At 36.6% G+C, this 12,216-nt stretch overlaps 1 protein-coding gene across 3 annotated transcripts in view; it reads right to left on the reverse strand.

The window, feature by feature from the left end:
- The window catches only part of atrx.L (alpha thalassemia/mental retardation syndrome X-linked L homeolog), a 118,483-nt gene that overhangs the window by 27,023 nt on the left and 79,244 nt on the right, over nt 1-12,216 (reverse strand). For all 3 annotated transcript variants that reach the window (XR_001932620.2, XM_018229764.2, XM_041572697.1), the window contains 5 exons: nt 10,925-11,100; nt 10,173-10,290; nt 3,396-3,523; nt 2,991-3,085; nt 42-214 (listed from right to left, as the gene is read on the reverse strand). Coding sequence is in view for 2 of the 3 variants with exons in the window: in XM_018229764.2 (XP_018085253.1) it covers nt 42-214; nt 2,991-3,085; nt 3,396-3,523; nt 10,173-10,290; nt 10,925-11,100 (690 nt within the window). In the remaining variant the exon portion in view is untranslated. The remainder of the gene's footprint in view (nt 1-41; nt 215-2,990; nt 3,086-3,395; nt 3,524-10,172; nt 10,291-10,924; nt 11,101-12,216) is intronic.

Here is a 12,216-nt window from a genome sequence, read left to right on the forward strand (position 1 = left end):
TGGCTAATTCCCCAATTCTGCAGTACAAGGCCAACACTCACGTTCTTCAGCTTTAACAGCTACAGGGCTGTTTGAGGCCTCTTCATCGTTTAAATCTTTTCCTTTGCCACCACGGGATCTGGAATTCCACACCTTGATGACTTCAACATCATTGTCACTTTCTTCTTCACTTGAGCAGCTATCCTTTTTGCCTTTACCCTTTGGCTTCTTTTTACTAAAATTAATTAGATATAAGTTTATTTATAAAAAAAAAAAAAATGTTCATGTAGAGAAAACAAAGTAACCTATTTATGGGATAATCTCTTCTCTAAAAAAAAAAGGCAAGTGCCCCCATGTTGCATAGTAAGCTCCTATTTTTTTTCTAATTTCTAAACATGTATTGCAACCATCATTCATGACAAAGGCTATAGCTGCAACTTGACATTCAGAAGATGCCACATATAGGGACAGAAAGTGAATAGATTATATAGTATAGCCATATACTTGGATGGGCAAATTGAGATCATCCCTTTGTTCAACACAATAATGAAATGAATAGAATGCAATGAAAGCGAAGAGGGAGGTGACTTTTACAAAAAGAGGGTGTAGCAGTATAGTTTAAGTCTGCAATTTTCTTTCTATTGATCATTCCTAAAATTCAGTCTTTTTGAGTTATAATGGGGTCTAATTACTCATTATTATTATTATTAATAGAACAAAAGAACATACATAAATTAACCCCACAATTTCCCAATCGTAATTCAATAAGTTAATTAGTTAGTGTAAGTAAATACATTAAACCAGAGATGTGACGGCCATTGCTCTCAAGCTACTGTGAGCTACAAGCCAACAAACAAGATGCTAAGATGTAATTCAGTTATTAGGGAGACCATGCTTTTGGGTTTCATGTTTGCCAAACCGTAACAGCCTTTCTATTGCTACTGCCAGCAAATTACTTGCAAGGGGTAGATAAAAGTACAGAATCACCCAATATATTATATGGAGTAGGGTTAAACTTTTCTTTCAGAACATGGAATGCTGGAATACAAGTCTTAAAAATATGCACAGCTTTTCTTGAAGAAATAAGGCTGGTGTTATGGCACATTTGTGTATTTCTGTAGCACTGCATTGCAGCATTACCTTGAAACATGGAAACATTTGCACAATATGTTGTTCCTTGTTGTCAAAAATTGACCTTGACCATTATATGATCATGTAGAACAACTATTGGACCTAATGACTCAAATGACAAGGAAGAAACTATGTGCAGCTGCCCTGCCAGGAGAGGACCTTGGGCCCAAAACTTAAAGGAACAGTAACATCAAAAAATAAAAGTGTTTTAAAGTAATAAAAATATGATGTAGTGGTGCCCTATACTGGTAAAACTGCTGTGTTTGCTTCAGAAACTCTACTATTGTTTATATAAATAAGCTGGTGTGTAGCAATGGGGGCAGCCATTCAAAGGAGAAAAGGCTAAATTTACACAGCAGATAAGCTCTGTAGAACATAATGGTGTTATTGGTTATCCACTATTTAACCTGTGCCATATAGCCTTTTTTAAATGTCTGGCATTGCTATACAGAAGCTTGTTTATATGAACTATAGTAGTGTCTCTGAAGCAAACAGATCATTTTACCAGTGCAGGGCAACACTACATGGTATTTTTATTACTTTAAAACACTTTTTTGGTGTTACTGTTCCTTTAAGCAGGGTCCACTGGGCCTGACTGTGGAGCATTTGGTGTAGCAAGGAGTAAAAGGGACTGAAAACATTATCTTGATTTGGCAATCCCCAACTGCTAAATGCAGCTATCACTGTAATAAACATCTGAATATTTGACAATGGAATGCTCCCTATGAGACAGGCAACATCTAAGAAGTAGATATCCAGTGTCCCACGAGATGTATCCCCATACCACTAATAAATCAACCACCATGTTTATTTGTTAGCTGCAGACATAGTGTGTTGAAAGCATCCTTTGACTCAAGATCACCATAAACATAGAAATTTGCTTATTTGGTGAGGTCACCAAACAAGCGGATCTTTCCCAGATATGGACCGAATTGGCAGCTTTCAGTTGGCCCATGTATGGAAAAAGGGGTAAAAAAACAATTTATCAAATATGACTTTTTCAATGGCTCAGAGGACGAAGTTTTATATCTGTATGTGTTGTCAATAGATAGAAGCAGTTTCCATGCAGAAATCCCGAAAATTTTAGCTCTGCAAAGTTCACAACAGTCGATACTGAATCAAATGCTTGCAGATTTAACTCTGTATTAACTTTTGAGGTCACAGTATTGTGCTGTTTAACAACTGTACCATATACTGTCCCTCTATCAATCTATGTGACAAATGGGTCATGGCACTGTATAGTCAGTGTGAATTCAACTGCAGGTATGAGATCTGTTATCTGGAAACCTGTTATCCAGAAAGCTCCAAATTACGAGAATCGCATTTTAAGCAAATTAGAAATATTTAAAAAGATTCAATTTTTTGTGTAATAATCAAACAGTACCTTCTACTTGATTCCAACTAAAATATAATTAATCATTATTGTAAGCAAAACAGCCCTATTGGGTTTGATTAATGTTTAAATTATATTTTTAGTATACTTTAAGTATGGTGATCTAAATTATGGATCTTGAAAACACCATGTCCCAAGCATTCTGGATAACAGGTCCCATTCCTTTAATTCTACAATGCACTATAGAAAGAAAATGTGCAAGTGTGTATAGCTTCATAATTGGATTCAGACCTTGGCAGTAAATGGTAAAGCCTCAAATAAAATCAGTTGGCGTTTATCTTTGATTGCTTGACTAATTCCTGATGATCTTTCACATTACGTTATTGTTAAGTGATTTTCTGGCACTACAGAATAAACACCACAGGGGAAAAAATACATTCCTCTAGGTAAAACACATAATCCACACTGGCCAGTTTTGCTGGTTTTCATATTTTGTACTAATTATGAAATGGGGAGAACCCCTATCAAAATAAACAAAAATGCTTACTTAACAACTTCTTCCTCTGAACTTAGACTCATGGAGGATTCCTCAGAGTCGGAGGCTATAAACTCTTCCATGCTGTCTTCTTCATCAAAGTAACCCTGTAAAATGCATTTGGGACATCAGCTGGTTTCTGAGGCAGGCGCTGTCTTTTTAAATGGAAACACTGGCTGCACATCTGTTTATCCACTTGGAAAAAGTCTGGCTTACATCATTTCAAACAGAGCTTTAATAATGGGCATATATCTCAGAATATAAGGGAACATGATCAGAGATGAAAGAAATGCAAGCAAATCTATAGCACTCAAAAACATTTCCATTATTTCACTGAAATTTTACCCACTATTTAGTGTAGTTTACAGGGGAAACATTTCACATAGACAAAAGTATGTAGTCTGATATCAGCTATACCTTATTTTCTTTACTAATATAGTCCAGCTGCAAACACCAAGGGTGAGTCCAGATTCTGCTTAAGACCTGGAAGTCCTGGAAAAGTTTTGTTCCAGATTTTCCTCTCACTCCTCCTTCACCAACAGCTCCTACAATTGGCGACAGGTAGAAAGGTTAGACAGCTCATTTGGCATCAGTTAATCTTGTTTTCCTTCATATCTAAACACATTGAAATGAACTTGAGAAACATGTGCAACAATTAACAATAAAACCAACCAAATTGACAAAATAGATGCTTTAACGGGTTTAAAGATCCTTTAAAAGGTCACTTTTTTATTATAAAACCTAACACCACAAAACCTGCAAACAGTGATCTAATTATTTTGTTTGCACAGGGTACTAGAGCAGTGCAGGTTTTGGCCCTGGTAAGTACAGGTATGGGATCAGTTATCTGAAAACCCATTATCCAGGAATCTCCAAATTACCAAATGGAAAGTCTCCCATAGACTGCATTTTATATTTAATTTAATTTTTAAACATGCTTTTCTTTTTCTTTGTAATAATAAAACAGTATCTTGTACTTGATCCAAACCAAGATATAATTAATCCGTATTGGAAGCAAAACCAGCATATTGGGTTTATTTAATGTTTACATGATTTTCTAGTAGACTTAAGGTATGAAGATCCAAATTACAGAAATATCCCTTATCCGGAAAACCCCAGGTCCTGAGCATTCTGGATGACAGGTCCCATACCTGTACACAATAAAGCTCTGGAAGTGGTTTTCCTTTTGCAAGAGTTATTTTGTTATACATATATTTAGAATACACTTGAGGAAAGTGGCACTGAAGAATGGCCTGATAGATTTCCCTTGACTGCACCCTGGTAACCTTAATTTGCAAGCATAAAACCAGGGTCATGCAAACCCTGTCATGTGGTTACTTTAAATAAGAAAGGGCCCTGGCGAGCTGTGTGTGCCAAGTAGGGCATACACAATGAACCCACACATTGAAGCTAACTGGATAAAAATGGAATAAACCGATAATAGCTTATGTGTATCTGTAGATGTGCAGCTGCATACAGGTAATAAATAATCTGTATTTGCTATACAGATAGATATTAATCACCTACTACTCTAACTGGTAAAATGATTTTTTTTTTCAAAACACATCAGTTAATAGTGCTGCTCCAGCAGAACTCTGCAATGAAATCCATTTTTCAAAAGAGCAAACAGATTTTTTTATATTTAATTTTGAAATCTGGCATGGGGCTAGACATATTGTCAGTTTCCCAGCTGCCCCCGGTCATGTGACTTGTGCTCTCAAACTTCAGTCACACTTTACTGCAAGTTAGAGTGATATTACCCCCCCCAGCAGCCTAAAGGGAAGGTAACCAGCAGCTCCTAACACAAAATAACAGCTCCCTGGTAGATCTAAGAATAGCACTCAATAGTAAAAATCCAGGTCCCACTGCAACACATTCAGTTATATTGAATAGGAGAAAGCCTGCCAGCAAGCAGTTCCATCCTTAACTGCCGGCTCTTTCTGAAAGCACATGGCCAGGCAAATGACTTGAGATGGCTGCCTACACAAATTTTATATTGTAGAGAATTATTTGCAGTGTAATTTAGAAAGAGAAACTACATCATAAAACTCATGACAGAATCCCTTTTAACTTAAGCCAATTCAATAAAGAAAAACTAAAGCCTAAGACTAAATATGGCCAAAAATGTTGTGTTCTAGATATTGCAATTTATCAGTCCAAGGGTTTAGCAGCCTTATAACAGTAATGAGTCAGGCCTTCAAAGCTGTGCTCCGTAATTCCTTATCTTAGATTTTGTTAGGCCATCTTTGGGCTGATGTTAAGAAGCTAAATTTAGGGGCTTATTGGAAATCATCAACAAGAAAATCAGGTCTGTCTCTCAGAAAAATTAATAGGGGAACCCCTCTATTAAAAAAAAATAGAAAAAACGCTAACATGTGATACAGGTTTAATTTATTTTTTCTTATAGCTTATTTGAGCTATAAATTAGTTTCTTAGTCTGCTTCCTCAATCCAACATGTTTTCTGTCTGTCAGGTAAACATGCAAATTACTGACTCGTACAGGAATTCGGTAAAATCTATCAGTGACCCACAGCCTGTATGTATTGGCTCAGCCAGAGAGAATTCAGGCACAGGAAAGCATGAATAAATTGTTATATCTATAAATAACTAAGAAAAATTAAATAAAAACCATTTGTGAAACAGGTAGTTTCTGGCTAATGGGGCGGATTCTCGGCCTTTGGAAAAGGACAGTACACCTGTTCTCTACCTGCACTAACCAAATGTATTCATAAGTATCTGTTTAAAGAAGAAGGAAAACTACCAAGACAATTTATTGCCAATAGATTAGCAACAATGGTGCACGCTCTCTCATAGCTCTGGGCTCAGATTACAGCAGAGAGGGGAGGAGGGAGGGGGAGAAGAGCAAACTGAGCATGCTTAAGTCCTAGCCCTGGAGGTTTAAAGGAGAAGGAAGCCCTAAAAATGAATAGGACTAAAAATGACATGTTTTATATACTGGACTTATTGCACCAGCCTAAAGTTGAAACTGAATAGCAGCAATGATCCTGGACTTCAAACTTGTCACAGGGGTTCACCATCTTGGAAAGTGTCTGTGACACTTGCTCAGTAGGCTCTGAGCAGCTGTTGAGAAGCTAAGCTTAGAGGTGGTCACAAATTATCAAGCAGAAAATGAGGTAGGCCTGTCATACAAGCTGATGCTATAGGACTGATTATTAAATTCTGAAGGGAACTGCACTGGTTTCTGTTGTCATGTAGTTATTATCCATATTAATTACTAATCAGCCATATACTGTGACATTCATATTCTGTGTGCTGTATATTTTGAGTCAGTCCCTAAGCTCAGTAACTGACACAGAGCATGTGCAGTGAATCAGCAGAAAAGAAAATGGGGAGCTACTGGGGTGTCTTTGGAGACAGATCTTTACTGCTAAGGGGCTGTGGTTGCCTTTGGTTATCTTTCTGATAAAACTTAGTTTTAACTTTTCCTTCTCCTATAAAGGAACAGTTCAGTGTGACAAAACAAACTGAGTAAATAGATAGGCTGTGCAAAATAAACATATTTCTAATATAGTTAGTTAGCCAAAAATGTAATGTATAAAGGCTGGAGTGAACAGATAAGTCTAATAAAAGAGCCAGAATCCAACTTCCGGCTTTTCAGCTGTTTAACTCTGAGTCAGTCAGCGACTTGAAGGGGGGCCACATGGTACATTTCTGTTCAGTGAGTTTGCAATTGATCCTCGGCATTCAGCTCAGATTCAAAAGCAACATATATGACCCATGTGCCCCCCCCCTCAAGTCTCTGATTGGTTACTGCCTGGTAACCAGTCAGTGTAAGCCAAGAGAGCTGAAAAGCAGGAAGTAGTGTTCTGACTATTTATGTTACACATCCAGTCACTGCAGCCTTTATACATTACATTTTTGGCTAACTATATTAGAAACATTTTTTATTTTGTCTATCTTTTTAGCCAGTTTTTATTTTTACACTGAAAAATTCCTTTAAATGCATTAATGTATGTTTTATAGTTATGTATATATGTTCATAGATATGCCTTAGCAAAGAAAAGTCCTGAAACTACTTCAGCTATATTGGCTTGCTGACCTGATAAAACATAAATCTAACCATGGTTTTATATAGAGCCTTTAAAGCAACCAAAAGAACATCAGTAGCAAGAAACTGGTGGTGAGGGAAACACAGAAGTCCATTAAGCTCTTGGAATAAAGGATATTCAGTTTTCAAAGTAAATGTTTCAGGTGGAAAAACAATTTCTCTTGGGCATGATGATTTAGCATGAGGATTTGGAAGAGAAAGTCAAACACTCAGAGTACTCTATAAGCCCACGGAACACGTTTTTAATAGCTTAGGCTACTGTAAAATAAACTTTTTTTATGGCTGCTTTTAAAAAAAAAAAAAAAAAAAAGAAAAAAAAGAAAAGAAAAATTGGCACAATACAGATCCAGAAATAGATTAAAGTTCTTGCAATTAACATTCAGTCATTCGCTAACTTAAATCCCTCAGGGTAAAATTACTAATGCACATGATTAATATTTTGAATTGGTATCTTATTACCATAAAATCCATCTTAATGATGATAATCTGTGCAAAATTAAGACAAAAAAAAGCCAGTTGGCAAGTTATCTAAGGCATCTTAAAACTACACAAAAGAACAATCAAAACAATTAAGACAATGGTACGGTTTTTCTATGCAGATTAAACATCTGCTGCCTATCAAGGCTTGGTCCAAGCCGTAATTACACTTATGATATCATCCTATTTTAAAATTAAAGTTGTTAAAATAAAAGCAAAAAAAAAAAACAAGGTCTAGTGGACAATCCAAGAGGCTGGAAAATGAAAAAACTGCTGTCAGTTTAACAGTTTAATATCCTAATAAGTTCAGATAACTTTTTTTTTTTTTTTTTTTTTTTTAATATCTAGGAAATAAAGATATTTTTTCTGAACTAGCAGAGCAATTAGCTACTTTTCCCCCCAACACCTCTTTCCAATATCAGGCTATGCCTAAATGACTGCGCCAATTGAATGTCAGCTGTAGGATCCTTGTGCTTTTTTTTTTGGGAGTCAAAAACTCAACATTTACTCATAGAATGCAAAGTATCTTTTTGGGTACCTAGGATTACTCGCTGTAGTTCCTATTATCATTGATATGAAGAAACTCAAAATGAAACCAAAGAGTTTTAATTCCAACTAATTTGCAACAATCAAAACCGTTACATGTGCCAAATCTTAGAGGGAAATGTAATAAATGGTCTTACGTTTGCTACTCATACTCATAGCAAGCAGGTAACATTTACAGCTCAGTTGTTTAAAAACAAACAATCTGATTGGTTGTAATGGGTTCCTAGATGTGGGCAAAGTTAAAGGAACAGTAAAAGATGAACTGTACTGTTGCTCTGCACTGGTACAACTGGCGTGTTTACTACAGAAACTCTACTATAGTTTATATAAACAAGCTGCTCTAGAACCATAGGGGCAGCCGTTCAAGCACAGGATACACAGTAGATAACAGATAAACCCCACTGTTGACTATAAAGATTCTCTGTTACGTGCTATGTAACCTGTGCCTTCTCTCCTTTTTCTGCTTTGAATGGCTGCCCCCATGACTAGACAGTAGCTTGCCTATATACATTTTAGTAGTCTTTCTGAAGCAAACACACCAGTTTTACCAGTTCAGGGTTACAGTACATTATATTTTCATTATTTTAAAACAGTTTAATTTTTTGGTGTTACTGTACCTTTAAGACATTTTATTACATTACCCCATTCATGGGGCAATTTCCCGTTACACTGAAATCAATGTGCAGACAATGCAGACAGCTCTTTACAGTGGGAATTATATCCTATAACAGAAGACAAACATCACAGGAAGGATAGAAAAAAATGCTAAATACAGGTATGGAACCTGTTATCCAGGATGCTCTGGACCTGGGGTTTTCCGGATAATGGATCTTTCCATAATTAGGATCTTCATACCTTAAAGGGATCCTGTCATCGGAAAACATGTTTTTTTCAAAACGCATCAGTTAATAGTGCTACTCCATCAGAATTCTGCACTGAAATCCTTTTCTCAAAAGAGCAAACAGATTTTTTTATATTCAAGTTTCAAATCAGACATGGAGCTAGACATTTTGTCAATTTCCCAGCTGCCCCTGGTCATGTGACTTGTGCCTGCACTTTAGGAGAGAAATGCTTTCTGGCAGGCTGCTGTTTTTCCTTCTCAATGTAACTGAATGTGTCTCAGTGGGACAATATTTTACTATTGAGTGTTGTTCTTAGATCTACAGCAGTGATCCCCAACCAGTAGCTCGTGAGCAACATGTTGCTCTCCAACCCGTTGGATGTTGCTCTCAGGGTCCTCAAAGCAGGTGATTAATTTTGAATTCCAGGCTTAGAGGCAAGTTTTGGTTGTAAAAAAACAGGTGCACTGCCAAACAGAGCCTCAATGTAGGTTGACAATCCACATAAGGGCTACCAAATGGCCAATCACAGCCCTTATTTGGCATTTTTCATGCTTGTGTTGCTCCCCAACTCCTTTTTCTTCTGAATGTTGCTCACGGGTTCAAAAGGTTGGGGATCCCTGATCTACAGGCAGCTGTTATCTTGTGTTAGGAAACTGTTATCTGGTTACCTTCCCATTGTTCTGTTGTTTGGCTGTTGGGGGGAAGGGGAGGGGGGTGATATCACTCCAACTTGCAGTACAGCAGTAAAGAGTGATTGAAGTTTATCAGAGCACAAGTCACATGACTTGGGGCAGCTGGGAAATTGACAATATGTCTAGTCCCATGTCAGATTTCAAAATTGAATATAAAAAAATTCTGCTGGAACAGCACTATTAACGGATTCATTTTGAAAAATTTTTTTTCCCATTACAGTATCCCTTTAAGTCTGCTAGAAAATCATGTAAACATTAAATAAACCCAACAGGCGGGTTTTGCTTCCAATAAAGATTAATTATATCTTAGTCTGGATCAAGCACAAGGTACTGTTTTATTACTACAGAGAAAAGCGGAATCATTTTTTAAAAATTGGATTATTTATAATGGAGACGGCCTTTCCATAATTCTGAGCTTTCTGGATAATGGGTTACCGGATAATGAATCCTATACCAGTATTTAATTACAAATAAAGCCATTAAAAATTCCTCAACTCTAGCAATAAAACAGATGCATTGTATGTGTTCAATTAGGACTAATTTTAATACAGACAACAAAAAAACGTACCTGTTAAGTGCTCCAGATAGTAACGGTAGAGCTTACACTGAAGTTGGGACAGTCTGACTGACAAAACATACTCATACTTTGGTGGCAAGAATTTGGTTAGTGCAGTATAATCTCTTCGCTACAATAAAGTACAAAAAAAGAGAGTTACTTTAATAATTATAAAGATTTTAAAAATAAAATATACTCAAGACCTGATAGAAGCCATTAGCATGTATTGCATTTGTAGCTATATAAAAATAATAAAAGTAAACATGCTGTAGCTCAGTTTCCCTAAAATAAACAGAATAAAACCCCAGAAATATTAGGTGTTCCTAGGGGTAGAAAAGAGTCAAACCTGCATTACAAATTTTTGTTGGGATTCAGCAGCGTGCTTTAAATCCACTCACCATTCCTTGTGAACAAGGAGAGTATAACTATATCCCCCCCATGGCTAATTTTCCTACAGTTTTGTAGTTGGATGAATTGCAATACCATCAAGCAGTGGATTAGCCCAGGCAATAGAAGAGATTATACACAAAACAAAATTGAGTCTTGGTAATTATTAAAATTCATTAAGTTTCTTTTTAAATATTTTTTTGAAGTTTATTGAAACTTTAATGACTAGACCCTGAATTTTAATCTGATCAATTACTAATTTCTGATTAGCCTGAGATTATTATTTTAATGCAGAACAAACCGAAAATATTTTAGCAACTGTAAAAAAGGAGATGTATATTCAAAGCATGTGTCATCCTTTTCTGACATGAACACACCTGAACACAGCCAGCTAACATTTCATACAAAATGTGCGCTCTCTTTTTCATCACTCTGACATCAGCTAGGGTGGAGTCAGCGCACTGCCCATTCTGGATTGGATTGATGAAACGATTTCGGAATTCCTTGACGGAACCAAGCAAGTTTTCCTTGATGAAGTTAACCATGCAGTGATCTAATAGGAACAAAGCATAAAAGGAGTCTTAATGAATATAGCTGCCCTTTAAAACCATTTTCCTTTGATACCCATGTGACCCCAGAGCGGCAAGGCAAAATAATGCTTAGAACATAGTTAATACATGCGCTTTAACGGCAACCATTTAAATACGCTGCATATAAATGGGACAAGAGGTGTGTCACTGAAATAGTTTACAAATTGGAAACAGGGAGAATAAAATGTTCACAGAGTCAAAAGGTTTGGCAGGTTTTTAAAAGGAGTTTCAAATAACGCTTGAAAAGGTCTACTACATGGAAAAAATGCCATCATCAGAAAACACAGGGTTTTGGTTGAAATTAAATTGGAAGGGAAAATTAAAGGGAAAGCAAATCCCCAAAGCAGGTTTGGCATACTAAAATTATACATGTGAACTTATTCCTAGCAGGTCTCTGCATGGTTTGGTCACTCAAGTGGGGAGTTTAGCCAATGCTCGAGACTATCTTAGCACCTAACGGGACAATACCAACCATTTTCAACAGGGACATTCATCTTCCTGTGTCTTGGCACATCACCTGTGTAACTGTATACGTTACTGCTGTATACTAGTATAACGCTGGCCATCTATCTACAGATTTGCTTGCTAAATTTACTTAGCCCGATTTGTCAGGGGCCAACTGTGAGATTATACTGCGGGCTTATTTAAAGGACAGCATTAACCTACAAATGTGCTCCTCATCCAACGGTACTTCTAACCTGCCCGATAAATATTAGGCCAATTTTCATCTGTCTTATTTTAAATGTAGATCCCTCTTAGGTCTACGGTGAAGGCAACAGTCAATGCAAGCAAAGCGAACAATATTTAAAACAGCACGTATGCATTGACTAAAGCCTTATACACAACAGCTTTTTAAAGGAAGATAATCAGAGGGAAAAAAATACTCAAGGGATGTTTCACCCTGTAAGATATGGTGTTCATTAGTGATTTGTTACAGGCAATCAGAAACATGATTTATTAAACGTAGAGCAAGCCTGGTTTGAAATTTCATGCCGATGTATCCTAAAGCTATATTGGTGATTTCATACTAAAGCCATGCTATTCGAGAACATGGAAATAATGTGAACACCTAAGCAAAG

Source organism: Xenopus laevis, chromosome 8L (genome assembly GCF_017654675.1).
Source record: "Xenopus laevis strain J_2021 chromosome 8L, Xenopus_laevis_v10.1, whole genome shotgun sequence".
NCBI lineage: Eukaryota > Metazoa > Chordata > Amphibia > Anura > Pipidae > Xenopus > Xenopus laevis.